This window comes from Embiotoca jacksoni, unplaced genomic scaffold (genome assembly GCF_022577435.1).
Source record: "Embiotoca jacksoni isolate LCO1_2020_lvr unplaced genomic scaffold, fEmbJac1.0.p SCAF_31, whole genome shotgun sequence".
NCBI classification, from domain to species: domain Eukaryota; kingdom Metazoa; phylum Chordata; class Actinopteri; family Embiotocidae; genus Embiotoca; species Embiotoca jacksoni.
The window spans coordinates 5,329,492-5,344,404 of NW_027185383.1; the positions used below are offsets into that span (position 1 = coordinate 5,329,492).

At 39.7% G+C, this 14,913-nt stretch overlaps 2 protein-coding genes across 2 annotated transcripts; both read left to right on the top strand.

Moving 5' to 3' along the window:
- The first annotated feature begins 4,477 nt into the window (after window positions 1-4,477).
- Window positions 4,478-5,901, top strand: LOC138207373 (regulator of G-protein signaling 21-like). The gene is made up of 4 exons (XM_069164549.1): window positions 4,478-4,559; window positions 4,665-4,726; window positions 4,819-4,985; window positions 5,223-5,901. Exons 1-4 carry the CDS (start codon window positions 4,552-4,554, stop codon window positions 5,511-5,513), a joined length of 528 nt encoding a protein of 175 aa, XP_069020650.1. The 5' UTR covers window positions 4,478-4,551; the 3' UTR covers window positions 5,514-5,901.
- Window positions 5,902-6,822: 921 nt separating this feature from the next.
- ro60 (Ro60, Y RNA binding protein) lies at window positions 6,823-14,723 on the top strand. The gene is made up of 9 exons (XM_069164566.1): window positions 6,823-6,984; window positions 8,450-9,036; window positions 9,642-9,862; window positions 10,468-10,614; window positions 10,716-10,853; window positions 10,947-11,063; window positions 11,408-11,524; window positions 12,210-12,356; window positions 12,898-14,723. The coding sequence occupies exons 2-9, from the start codon at window positions 8,463-8,465 to the stop codon at window positions 13,048-13,050; spliced, it is 1,614 nt and encodes a 537-aa protein (XP_069020667.1). The 5' UTR covers window positions 6,823-6,984; window positions 8,450-8,462; the 3' UTR covers window positions 13,051-14,723.
- The last annotated feature ends 190 nt before the right edge of the window (window positions 14,724-14,913 follow it).

A 14,913-nucleotide genomic window follows, 5' to 3' on the forward strand; every position in this document is an offset into this window, starting at 1 on the left:
CATTCAGCCTTCAATTTACGCTTCCGTTTTTCACTTATCAGTGCAGCAAAGAGCAAAGAGAGTTCACCTCCTTGAATCGTTTTATAAAACAGACAGGCCTTAAAACTGAAACTGAAAATGTGTGACAAATAAAGCACCAGAGAGGAAGTATGTCTGTGAGAAACCAACAGATATCACCCTATTAAAGGTCACAAAAATTAGGAACAAGTGTTTAGACCCGCTACTCCACCACATCCTCTTTTAATCTCACCCGTGTACGTTTGTGTTTGCGTAAGCACACACACATACACAAGTAACAATATCCATGAAACACCATTGGTGCTTTCAGATGGTAATAGACAACAAATTATTAATATTAAAACTCCAAAGTCACCTTATGTTTTTGCCAAAATTGCTTTTAGCTGCATTAGAACATCCTTTTATCATTTTTATTAGTCACATTGGTCCTTAACAATGTTTTCTTACTCAGATGCAGCTGAGGCTTTGAGTAACATGGATGGACCACTGCCTGACTTGTCATCATTTCCTTATTTGCACTGCTCTGTTTATTCGTAACAGGATGATCCTGTGATAGATTAGTTATATGAGAATATATAAAAACAACGAGTGACAGGATGCTGAAGTTACCACGCAATCCATGACAAGTATTTAGAAACCCCTGATGCAAAACTTTGAGGATGTCCTCTATCTGCAACAGATGCAACCCAGTGATCGAAACTAAGATTCATTTTTGAAACACATGATCCTGAAGGTCACTGAAACTGCTCGACCAGTCCAACAAAGCCGGCTTTGTTTCAGGTCTATTTCAGGGACGACTGAAAATCTTCCAATGCGTAAATTTACAGCCAGATAAAAATCTTCTTCAATCGGGGTTGAAAATAATTATTAATTGTGCAACAATTAGATTAGAATTAAACGAGAACATGATGTTTAGTATGTGATTCATCAGGTCAAGGACTTTATTACAAAAATAATCTCAAGGAACAAATAGCAGGACAGCTGTGTTCACAAAGAGTGTTATATAGCACAACAGCACAGAGAAGACAGCCAGAGGCTAACAGCAGCTCTGAGGCTGTATGATGATGAACTGTACTTCAGAACTGCAGCGCTTCAAGCTAAATGCTAACATTAGTATACTGACATACAACACACTGATGGTTAGCAGGTGCCCAGTTTATGTTCACCATCTCGCTGATGGGAATGTTTTGAAGGTAATTAATGATAACGTATTTGACCTGATGGTGATGGTAGATGAAGGGGAGCTGAGGGGAACATGAATGTATTAAATTTTACGACAACTCATGCAGTCGTTTTTGAAGTATTTCAGATGCACAAACATGATTCTCATGGTACCAAAAGTCAAAGGAACACCAACGTTTATCGTGTTTATCCGCCGGGGACCAGGAATTTGTGTTTAGTATTTCACTGCAATTAATTTAATGAATGTTGAGATATTTTAGTCTGGACCTACAATAAGTGATGGACCGTCCAATTCAGACCTCCTTCTAGCCACGATGCTGAAAAACAGAAGTATATTTTTCATAATGTTATTTTCTGTTAGAACTGAAATATCATTAGCCTACCTGTGTTTGTTGATGCGTGTGATGTTTGTGATGTGTGTTTTGAGAAATCAAATTGTATTGATGAATGCTTTAATTGGGCCACATCTAAAGCCATCTGTTCCCACCTGCCATTTCATGCGTCTCAACATGCATCCTGAATGACCACTTGAGATCGAATTTCACATCCCGCTCTATATGCAAATTAACAAGTAAGATACGTAATGGAAATATACAAGTACATAAGCACAAGAACAGGAACCTGAACGTCAGAACCCCAAAGATTCGGGTCAGACTAATTCATTGTTTCAGTGCTTTTCTGCTGCTGTCGATCAGGGGGGCGGTGGTTTTCTCACAGGTCTCGTGTGTTTGAAATTACATAAGATAAACTAAATGAAAAAAACGAAACCCAGAGAAGGCTCTGATGAAACAAGCGTCATGTAGCAGCTGGTTTTAAATCGCTAAAAAGCTGCTTTATAGCCAGAGTTTGCTGTAAATATTGTCACTTTCTATGCCGTTCATGCAGGAGAGTGTTTTTTCTGGTAACAAAAAAATAAAAGAGGAGCAGACAGAGATCTTCAAAAACAAAATTCAAAACTAACAAACCTGCTGTAACATACTGGTAACATGTCGGAACAAACACAAGCTCCATCTATTTTTATTCCTTATTCAGAGGATGTCAGCTGATTAGGCGATCTTCCAATGTGAGGACACATTGAGTTTCTACTGCAAAGCGAATGTGGCCACGAGTGTCACAGACCAACTCCGAATGTGGCCTGAGCAGATCGGATCTCAGTGTGTCCTGGGTACATTTCCACCTGTACTTTGCTGGCCACTTGTGAACCGATCACATCAGGACACTGATACAAGGTGGAAACAGGGTAAGAGAAAATCTGCTTGATGTGCCTCGTACCAGTCACTTAAAGATACAACCTGTAGGCCACCACAGTGCCCTGAAAAAAACTCTTCCTTTTTTTCTGCTGCTGTATTATGTAAAACTTAATATGTGATTAAAATTATACCCTAGTGACTATTATCCTCTGAGTCTGTCATGCAAATTTAGGGTATATGATTACACTTTATTAGGAGTTATATAACTTCTTATTTGAGAACAACATAGTTTTACATGCTGCTAATTTTACTAAATGATCTGTCAAAGTCAGGCACATTACAAGAGAAAGAGGACGCTGACCCAGTCTCAGTTTTATTGATGCATCAGACAGGAACAGGTGTTTTGCATATTCAGGTATCTTGTGGCCTAAATACGCATGAATACACTAGTTTTATGTAGGTAATAGTGTAACTCTAATGCAAGAGCAGACCTAGATATTCTGTTGTGGTTTCTGCTCTGTATTTACATACTTTCTCAGTAATGACCTTAATAATGAATCATATGCACTACAAAGCATCCTTATTTAGTAATATGGTCCCATTCTTAATTTTGATGTCAGACCTAAAGAGATAATTTAATAAGTTTCCAATGCACTTCTTTCAGGCTTCACATTCTTTAATGAAACCAAAAGTGTATTTTTTTTTTTTTTAAGTAGAGGAATAAAGACGTATGATTTGCATTGTATGATGATCAAATGAAAGCTCATTCCTGCTACAGGGGCAAAAAAAATACACAGAAATCCCCAAGTACATCCCCAATAAGTTTAGAATCTAATTTAGAGGACATGTAACATCCATAATTTACCTTTCTTCTGTTTCTTGTTAGTTATAAACACACACTGATTAAAACAACTGTTTAATTTAAGTTAAACATTTACTGTACTTCAAGTCATTTGAAAGAATACAATATAAAACCAGGCGATACATTTTTTTATCTCCATAGCTGAACAAACCAAAAATTCAAAATGTGAATTCCCCCAAAGTTGCTTCTGTTGAGTTTTCCCCTCCAGAAAACTGGAAATAGAAACCAACATTTACTATTAATGGCAACATCAGATGTTTTACTGGAAGTTATATCACTTCTTTCATCAGTTTCAAACACAAAAATGCATTCATATGATCCAAACAAATAATTTCTTCATGGAAAGCTCCTTTCAATTGCTGTTCATTTTATGTAACATCATAAAACTAACAGCATTTTAAAGCAACTACAATATTTTTAAATGCTAAGTAGAAAGAAATAACACTAGTGAATGAAAGATAATCCCCTACTGGTGTAAGAAAGGCAGAAAGAATTGCCAAAGAAAAGGAAAACCTTCTACAAAAAACTTGTGACCAATTGAACTGCAACTAAGAATAGCCCAGACTTGAATGGTGAGTTAAGTGATTTATAGAGATAGAAGAACTTTAAACAGACTATGTAACAGTAAAGTGTGGAGAATGTAATGGAGGCTGTGACACACAGCAAAGTTTTGTTCTATAATTAAACAGTATGGACGGGCACAAAGTATGACGTACTTTGAGAATTCCTGTGGCTTCTTCTAATTATATAACAATACAAGACACAAGGGGTGGAGTGTGTGTGTGTGTGTGTGTGTGTGTGTGTGTGTGTGTGTGTGTGTGTGTGTGTGTGTGTGTGTGTGTGTGTGTGTGTGTGCTTGTGTGTGTGTGCATCTGAAACCTGTTATTCAAGGAGAAATGTCATGTGTTGACAGCACAGTCAGATTCCATGCTGACCCTGACCCTCATCAGCGAGCAGGGAGCGTCAGGATCCAGTAGCGGAGCTGCGGTGGACATCCTGCTGATATCTGAGCAAAGATTTTTATGAGGATTCGGCTGCACCATGCACACTGAGAGATACTGTCAGAAAACTATATACAGCTGAGGTTGTGAAATTCAAATTCTTCAATGAATGGGCTCTCTGCAACATCATACATGGACTCAAAGAGAATGCAAGTATACGTTTGATTTGCAATAGAATAAAAGCTTTTTATTTTATGTACCGGTTACACGTTTTAAATATCCAAAATCCTCTCGTAGAAATATTGCATGGAAATCCAGACTGCATATCTTAATACAGAGTCAGTTATCATGGAGGAAAATGAACAGGTAATTTTTCTTTGTTGTTTTGATCATGTTGCATATTAATATGGTGATTTTTTTTCCTTCAAATAGCAAACTAATACAAAAACGTCTGTTTTCTCTTTTCTGCAGACAGGAAAAAAATGAAGCAAACCTATTGGGAGAATCTCTGGAGACACTCCTCTCCAAGAAAAGTAATTTTCATCTCTCCTCAACCAGTACAAAACCAATGTCACGGCTGGTCACTGTTTTCTTTCTAATGACGTTATCTTCCCTTGTGTAAAAGGTGGACAAATAGCATTTCGGGAATTTCTGAAGTCAGAGTTCTGTGAGGAAAATCTGGACTTCTGGCTCGCCTGTCAGGAGTTTAAAACGTTTGACAGTCCAGATGAGCTAACACAGAGGGCAGCGTGTATTTATGAGGAGTTTATCAGGGCTGAGTCTCCCAAACAGGTAAGAATAGTGTCTCTAAGATGGCCATATTATAAGGGGCAACATTTTGTACTGCCAAAAGTAAGCATGGAAAAAAACAACATAATTTAAAGTGCAATCTTTTCTAGAAAATGGTCTTAAAAACAGCACCAGCCCACAATAGTTAAGGAAATACATTTAGAAAAACTGTGGTATTGATGCAGGGGGTTGCATTTTCAGTGGATGTGCATTATGCAATACTACTGTCTAATTTTGCAGGTAAACTTGGATTTCTGCACAAGAGAAATCATCAGCCAGAGCCTCCAGCAACCAAGTCCATCATGCTTTGCTGTGGCACAGAAGAAGATCTACAGCCTGATGGAGAATGGCTCCTTCCCACGCTTCAATCAATCTGAGCAATACAAAGTCCTGTTTGATGCAGCACTAAAACAGAGGGGCCATGGCAAGCACCGCAAGGCCTTGAGGATAAAGAGCGCCGGGGACATAATACAGCATGATTCAAAACCAGTCGGCCTGCGGAGTGACCTCTGTCTCTGGGACAAGAACTGATATCGTTGTTGAAGGTGTAAAATGGTTCACGGACAGACTGGTGTTCGCAGACGCTGTGCAGACACTTCTCCTTCTCTCAAATTATCTCAACAGCGCAATGTCAGACAGGACTGAAAACGGTGTCATCGATTTGGACGTAGCATACTGCAGGGAGTCCAATCTGCTGCACAGCGAACACTGGACATCACCACGAAGTAAAACTGTGGGTTTTAATGCTGTGATGCTTCTCACTGAGACAGACAGTGTCTTCAGTCTAAACATTAATATTTATGTATCTTTACAAATGGAATGCACATGACCACGGGACTGCTTTATGTATTTTGTGAGTTAAAATGGTATTTATGGAAATTTGAATGATCGTGGTATCTATCCATCATGAGGCATTGCAATAGGCTATTAAAATTTATTTTGTACTCAATTCACTGCAATTTTTTGTGTTGTCAGGAGTGTAATGAATGTGCATCCTGCTCCCTGACCATAGAGTGTATAAAAGCAGTTGATATGCTATTGCCACCCAGTGGTGACTGGGAAGTCTTACAAGCACAATTAAATATTAAGCTGCTGGTTTTGATATCGAACCAGAAACCAGGAATCAGCAAAATTACTGATTTATTAGAGGCTTTACCTCAACTACAGATTAGTGTTTCACATAAAATAAAACTTGACTAGAATTAATTTTATTATTTACAGCTGTGTGTTACCTCCCGTGAATTGTAAAAACGTTTTAAGTGGTCCTGATGAAGGCTTTAAAATCAAAACCTGTTGGGCTAAAGGTTAAGTGTTGCAGGAGTTTATTAACAAAACCTTATTGGTGGACACAACCAGGTTACATCAAAATTACTATTTCAGAGATTTACAGAATGGCTACTGTCCGAAAGACTTCCAAGAGTAAAGACTCTAACCAGTCTTCATCCTTTTTAGCAATGTTTCAGCACTCAGCGTCATCATCTTCTCTGTGCCTCCCTCTGAGATCTGTTGCCAATCTGTTGCATTTCTAATTTGACTGCGACCAGAAATGGTGGTTAAATAACGGCAGCACGAAAAGGAGACAGTGGAGCTGAATAGAGGAAATGACCAGATGAATGACAAGGAGAAGACAGAGAGGCGTTCAAAACACTGGAGTAGAGGGATGTTGCTGGGTCAAATCCTGACTACATCCTGACAACCAGATGATTTGGGTGTCAACCACAGAAAGTCTGACAAAGAAACATTAAATTATTGCGCTGAGTGGATAAACACTGTTCAACGACAGCTCTCTCTGGGACTCATCTAAAATAGGCAAATCTGGAGGTAAACAAAAACAAGGGTGGGTGTGTTTGTGTTTATGACAGAGAGGGAGGGACTCTGTTTCCCGGCATCCTTTGCGGCACCAGTCCCTTTGGTTAGCTCACTGGCGGTCCGACAGAGGGGAGGCCTTTCTGCATCCAGCTCGCCCACATCACAAACCTCAGCACCGGTCACATATATTGTGGTAAGTGCGTGTTCATAGTGTTTACGGCCATGTTGTAATTTGTAAACATGGAGTGTTTGCGGTAAACCCAGCACGGTTTACGTACGTAAGTAGCCAGCTGCCCATCCCGGCCACGGTGCTCCAAGGCGCCGAGTCCGGCTGCTCGGTGTCCGGCGAGAGGAGCCGAGCTCAGACCGGAGGCTCGGTGGTTCACCAACACGACTATTCAGTCCCGACTGTACAAGTCAGAAACCTCAGGTTGGGTGCGGCTTGCTGCACAAACGAGCTCCGATCACGTTCACTAATAAAACCGCTCATGTTAACTCATGTCCAGACTGAACCTAAACTAAACTAAAGTTACGTTCACAAACAGCGTTAGCATCCCGTAGGTTGACCAGCTGGTGAGCCGAAGCCCAACTTTGACATTGTGTGTAGTTCAGTTACGTCCTATCTTCTACTAACAGCTCAGTGGTGCCTCTGTCTCTGTGTCATCACGTCCTGTAATCGGCTTTCAACTATTTCTGTCAGTGCGCTGAGTAATGCTGTGTACACGGAGGGTGTCCAGTGTGGCCCTCGATCCCGACATTAGTTTACTGCAGCTAAAAAAATATGATATTATGGTTGTAATGGATGAAGTATTCACGTCCTTTACATTAGTACAAGTACTAATACCACACTGTGAAAACAATATCCACTCCATGGGAAAGTGTTGCATTCAAAACATTGCTTAAGTGCATGTAAATACTGTCCCAAAAAAAAATACAGTGTTTTATTATTATATATGATGTTTCTGGATCAATTTAACTGTACTGTTAGTGTAATCTACAGTAGTGCATCACATTCCTTTAGATCGTCATATGTTTGTATGGTTTCTGACTATGCACTTTCCAGCTAATCCCAATTGTCTTAAAATATTTGATTTTGCTTAAAACGGCAAGATAATTTTATCAACCTATAAAGGAATATCTCATCCTGCAGTTGATCAGAAAAAGTAACATTCAGAATCACCAAATCTGTAGATACATAGATTTCAGCGGACAGGAGATGAAAACTCGAATCTTAAAAGAATCAAGTTACAAATGTACCATCGTATGAGTACAATATTTACCCCTGAGATTTAGTGGAGTAGAAGTATAAAGTTGCATAAACTGGATATACCCAAGTAAAGTACAAATACCTCAAATTTGTACTTAAGTACAGGATTGATTAAATGTGCTTAGTGTTACTCCATCACAGCATTTTGGTAAAATTAGGGATTCACTAAGTTGCACCATTCATAACTTCCTGTGCTGCTTCATCCTGCTCCACACCAGCCCCACGAATGTGAAAATAACTCAGATTATTAAATATGAGTTGTGGTTAGTATTACATTTAGCATAGTGTCAGTTTGATCTGATGTGTGGTAAAACAAGAAGCGTTCTTCTAATTCATATCATGCAGTCACTGTGATCACTGAATATTAAAGCTCGTCAAATTTCTGTTTCAGGCCTTCTGTTACAATGGAGCCATCAGGAAGCACTACGAGCAACCACACCCTCAACTCAACAGGGGGTGGTTGTCAATGGGAGGTCAGCAATAAGGCCAGGCTGTGTCGCTTCCTCTGCTACGGCTCTGAGGCGGACATATATACTGCCAGAGAGGAGGGTCGTGCCAGCGTGGAGAATGCAGGAGCCCTGCTGTCCATACTTCAGGAGGGCCGAGGTGCTGAGGTGGTGGAGGAGATAAAACGGTTCACTCAGGATGGCCGTGCTGTCAGACTGGGTCCCTCCTTTTTTGCCTTGGCTTTGTGCTCCCAGCACTCGGACCAGAAGACCAGGAAGGCGGCGCTCAAAGCCGTCAGGGAAGTTTGTCGGGACCCTGCCCATCTGTTTTCTTTCATCCAATACAAGAAGGAGCTGAAAGAGTGCATGCAATGTGGGATATGGGGGCGCGCTGTGAGGACAGCAGTGTCCGACTGGTACAATGAGCAAGATGCCATGAGTCTCGCTGCGGCTGTGACCAAATGTAAACAGAGAGAGGGATGGTCACACCAGGATCTGTTCAGACTATCCCATACTAAACCAGCTAAAGATGGTGAGTTTACACAGACCCACATCATACAAAGCAGTTTACATGAGACGGGTAAACAATATCATCTACCTAAAATCACAATATCTATGCCTTGCAGTAAATAATTTGAGTGGATCTTAACTTTTTCCAGATTTCTTTGGAAAGCTAGGGTTTTAAAATGACGTTTTTAAGGTTATTGTTTGTGGAATTTCTGAGGAGCTGTGTTGCTTAGGGTGTTTGAGTGAGGACCCCACCCGTGGCCTTCTACTTATTTATCATTATATTTTAGGAGACTTCGCTTTCAACATGTTGTCTACCATGTTCAGCTTTAATAGAAGTTTGAAACGTATTATTTCTATAAGGGAAATACGACAAATGTAAGCAATATGGCGAAAAATAAATCCTCCAAAAATCATTATCATGAAGAGAATAACCCCATTAATAATGTATAAACATGGTTAAACAGCTCATTTCTTCCTGTAATACAGTTGTGCTTAAATTTATATCCATCCGGGATCTGACTGTACTGAATTAATGCAATTTTAACCTTTTGTCATGATTTAGTCGTTTTGTTTCACTTGACTTTGTTGGACATTGAGATAGTGATGTCCGTCTCTGTGTGTTTTCAGCAATTGCCTTGATCAGCAAATATGTAACAAAAGGATGGAAAGCGGTCCAGATTGCTTATGCAGACAGAGAGAACTCGGAGGAGGTTGTCAAAGTGCTTTCATATCTTGAAGTGGTAGAGAAGGTCAAGCACAGTTGTGATGAAACGGAAGTCATCAATTTGATAGAGGAGCACAATCTGGAGAGGGAACAGCTGCTGACGGACCATCTGAAATCCAAACAGGTGAGTGGGTTTTAGTTTTTTTTTTTTTTTTTTAAATCATTATCATTGAAATCAATATTCAGACTGGAAGTTGTTGTTTTTAAGAGCTTCCTTCGTCATCAGATACTGTGAACGAATGAAGGTGAATGTTAACTGGCAGTGTTTCCCACAGGTTAAACATTTATTTGCTGCAGTATGGTGGTTCATGCTTGTGAGAACACTTCAGAATGGTTTTCAGGGTTTTTGTCCTGTGGAAAGTCTTTTTGAGTCGACCACCACAGCGTTACTAAGAGAGTGATAAAGTTACACCGTTGGATGGTCGATTGATGCAACCTCCTTAAAATAGTTTCAAATTAAAAGCCCTCTAGCAGGTTATACACGGTCCAGCCATGTACTTGGTTTTGACCTAATCTTATTTCATATCTGTGTAATTTCAATCACAGATAAACTCTTCAAAGAAAGGAATAATAAATGTTGTTAGGGTCACGTCTTTGGATGAATTGTACAAATAAATCTTCAACATGGGAAACACTAGATGATTTCAGGTGGAGATGCTATGCAAATATGTTATTTTCCCCATCTGGCATGACTCTGATAAGCGGATATGTGGTTGTTTTTTTCTGGAGGTATGGAGAGCTTTGTTGAAGGAAATGCCGCTCCACTCGGTGCTCAGGATCCTGGGAAAGATGACGTCAAACAAAATTCTCGAACCAGGAAGCTCAGAAACACAAACTGTATGTGACAGAATTCAGAGCGAGACAGCACTAAAGAAGGTAAGACACCCATAATGTTTGTCCTAATTGATTTACAGTTGTGTTTTTAAAGTTAAGCCTGAATCAGTATTTAAGAATTTAACATATCTTCAAATCACCAGGCTAAGATCCACCCATTCAGCATACTCCTGGCTTCAGAAAACTACAAAAGAGGCCAAGGCTATCAGGGTAAAACAAAATGGGAAGCAGACAGCAACATCCTCAAAGCAATGGACGCCGCTTTTTACAAGAGTTTTATGGTACGTTATTTTTATTTTCAGTTTTCTCGCAGACCGTCGGAGAAGACGGCGAGAAGATAACACAAATAATCTCTGGTGCAACTCTGTCCTCAGAACGTGGAGCCTGTCGGTAAACGCTTCGTCGTGGCAGTCGATGTGAGCACGTCTTTGAGCAGCGTTGTCCCAGGAACCTCAATCAGCACTGCTGTCGCTGCTGCCGCTATTACCATGGTGAGGCTGTAGCGCAGCCTGATGACCCCATGGCGTGTCTGCGTGGGTAATTGTCGTTTCAGTCAGAACAGCTGCGTCTGTAAGCAGAGCTCAGGCCGCCGCATCTTTGGAGGAAGCCTGCGTGAAGGGAATCGGTCTGTTGACACATACTGTGGATTCCTGGGAAATTCCTTCTGCAGAATCTTCGTCCACCGGCCCTCCAGTAGTTGTTCACAGCCAGGATTCTCAGATTTGTCAGGGAAATTGTAATCTACAAGAATATCTTTGAGTGTACGAGAGAGGATTTTTTTTTTTTTTGTAATGCTCCCTTGATGCTTTTCTTGTGATCTCTATGTTCGGCACAGGTTTTTGCAAGGACAGAGGCAGACACACAAGTGCTGGCCTACTCTGAAGGAGCTGTGGTTCCATGCTCTGTTACTGCTGACATGACTCTGGCAGAAGCAACAGTTGAACTGGTTAAGGTGAGGCATGTCATAGCATCAAAGTGGACATAATTAATAACAGATGCTGGTCATAGTTTTCTTCAGTGATGAGGGAATTTTCACAAACATCCATCACTACATGATATCTATTACAAATAGTCTCGCAGTGATTCCCAAACTGTTGTTCCACCGGTGGTACATGAGGCTCCACCTGCTGGTACACGGCACCTTTACTGAAAAGGCCTAAAAATTGCATCCTAACTGGCCCACCTCCAAATACTGGTCAATTAATTTAATTGTATTTTCAACAATAGTTATCACATATCCACATGATGTGAAAATAAGTTGTTGATCATTATGAATATTTAGACGTTTGCCTGTCCTTAGCGACGTAGGGTAACGTGATGTCACGCCTGACAGGTCAGATAAACCTTTTAAGAGTAAAAAAGAGTTGGAAGTTGAGCCGTAGGGTGGCGCCACTTCTAGAAAGAGATATAAATGTAATTTATGATTTTGAAACAGTGGCCTTATGTTGCTGTTATTTTACATTTCTGCAGCTACTGCATGGTTAAATCAGTATTACTTGGTTTTGTACATGGTCTGAAAAGTTTTGGAAAGTCTTGTCTAAAAAATATAAGTGACTGCTGTAGCAGACAGTCTCTCACGTTCACACTGATCGCACTGAACATGTGTTTCACTTGAACTTTGACCTTTTACGTTCCAGATCCCGAGTGGGAGCACCGATTGCACCCTTCCCATCACATGGGCCTCAGAGAATGGGAAAGCTGTAGACGTGTTCATCCTTCTGACCAACAACCCTTTGTGGGTGTTCACTGCCAGCCCACTGGAGTCTCTAAAGAAGCACAGACAAGTATATTTATTCATTCATTCATTTCTGCCTGGGGAAGAGATTTAATCAATAATGTCCTCCTACGGTAAAGATTGTTTTTGAAAATAAAATCATACCACAAGAGGAAAAATATATTGTTAAGCATGCAGACATAACCAGGGAAAAACGGATGATTTTCTTTTTCACATTTATATTCAAGCTGATTTAAAGCCGATCCTGTGTAGCTTATGTAGAGAATGGCTTGGCGTCTGACTAGTGTATATTTTGTAATGCTAAATTTTAGTTCATGTAATAGATTCAATAGATATTTATAATGATAAATAGATGGGACACAATTAATTGTCTGCAATTATATGGTAGTTATTACACTGCTAAACAAAAACTGGGATCTATCAAAATATTCACAACAAGGCTGTCTGCCTCCCATTTAAAATGTCTTTATCACATTAAACAAAGTGTAACATTTTTATCAAAACTGAAAACTTAACTGACATGTAATTGCATACATGTATCCACATGCGTTTTGCGGGAACAAATAGTTGTATGTGTGTATTCTCAACAGACATCAGGAGCCAATTCCAAGTTGGTGATGTGCGGGCTGACCTCCATCGGACACGCCATCGCAGACACAGAAGACAGGGGTTTACTGAGCATCTGTGGCTTCGACCCGGGAGCTCTGACGGTCATTCGTAACTTGGCCCAGGATCTGATCTGAGAAAGTATATCGGGACTGTGTTTGAATCGTGTCGTGAAAGTAGAAAAAGAAGGCACAAAGTGGACCAATGTGGCTCACTTAGCATGCGGAGTGCCCTAAAACAGCACTAATCCAAAAGATGCTGACGGTTACAATTCCAATTTTTGTATGATGTCACTTACAATTGACAAAGTGTCCAGCGGGCTGGACAACACACTGGAAATGTTATGTTCATATATTTTTTGTGAAATTTGAAAAGGAAGTGATGAGACGTGATACGTGATAGCATATCATGCTGTCAAGAGTCTATATGACGGGCTGTCGAGGGCTTGATGGTTCTTGATGAGACACTAATCCATTCAACAATAAATTCCATTCATTTATAGAAGGAAGTTGGCAACAGCAGTGTTAAGAGTCAGACGGTTAGAAGCTTAGTGCAAGTGTAGGTTTGTTTGAAGGGGAATTTCCTGTCGTTTAATATGTATCTGTGGTACGAGTTAGCAGGTTTAATGTAACAACTAGAGGCATTTTAAACCTGAAAGGCAGTGCCTCTATTTTATGTTGCATTATTTTAAATTATTAATATATAGAGGAGAGATAATTAAAACAAAGCACCAAAAGTCAACAGAATACCTTGCATTTTTTTCTTGTTATTCTGTTAAATTCTTAGCTGTATTTTTTTAGTTGTATTAACATTTGTTTTCCCCGAAGCCAATTTCATTGTAAAGTTGAGTTGTCTGTTCTGCTCTTGTCAGATTTATTCTAAAACAAAATACCCTTGGTGCTCTTAAATGTGATGATACATTTTGGGGGGGGATTATTTAGGTTTTGAATTATTATTATTATTGGAATTTTGTTAAAACATTAATGCCAATGTTTGGGATTTTAAGTCAAGTAACTAAATTGATTAGATGGACAAACTCTCATATTTTAGTCTGAAATCTATGCATCAAGATCACAATTTCACTGTATTATTATTATGTCCAGGAGGGACACATCACAGATATGTAACAACTGTTTATCATGACTGAACCTGCCACAGTTATGTTTCTGTACCTGTATGTAAGAATGTTTTGTTATGCAAAAACTAACAGATTATTGTTACCTTCCCAGAATAAAATGAATTGAATGTACGTTCGTCAGACATGTAACAGTAGAGATTTAAAGTGCAGTGCTTTACATTTGTTTACACCCAGAATAAATGCACATACCTAATAGTGTTTTAGAGTTAGAGGCCAAGACTTTATTTTGTGTGTGGGAGGGGGGAGGGGGGGTACAAGAGACTGAATATAGTGGTGGTACTTCTGGTGTTAGTCAATAACCATAGCTGTAATTATTGACAGCACTCACTAAACCTTCGACTTATCCTCCATTCTGGCGTAATTGAGTCTTTAAACACCTGACCGTGTAACTGTGAAGCATGTCTATCCTGACATGCCCATACTTTATTTTTCAACATGGAGACAATGTCCACTGTCTTTTTGGCCAAGGGTCAAAAGGTTATACAGCTAAGATATTTGTATCAATATTTGTAGTCTGACAGGGGCAATAGTTATGAGGTATGGTAGTTCACAAATTATGCACCACCTTGGTTTACCTTTATATCACGTCGTCTGATGTATCGATTTTGCTTAACATGTAAGTACTTGGCAATGTAAATCCCTCACTAATAAACATTTTTGCTGCTCTTGAAATGCTGTTTTCCATTTTACAAATAACTATCACCTCTTGAAAATCACCTTTTTTTGGTTTTTTTGGTGAGTCACTGTGACCAAATTGTTCATCCCGTGGAAGTGTCCTGGAGCAAGGCACCAGGATGTATTCAAACCAAGCAAGCGTGGCTTAAATGTCCAGCTGTGACACATCTTTAAGAAAAAAAAAATT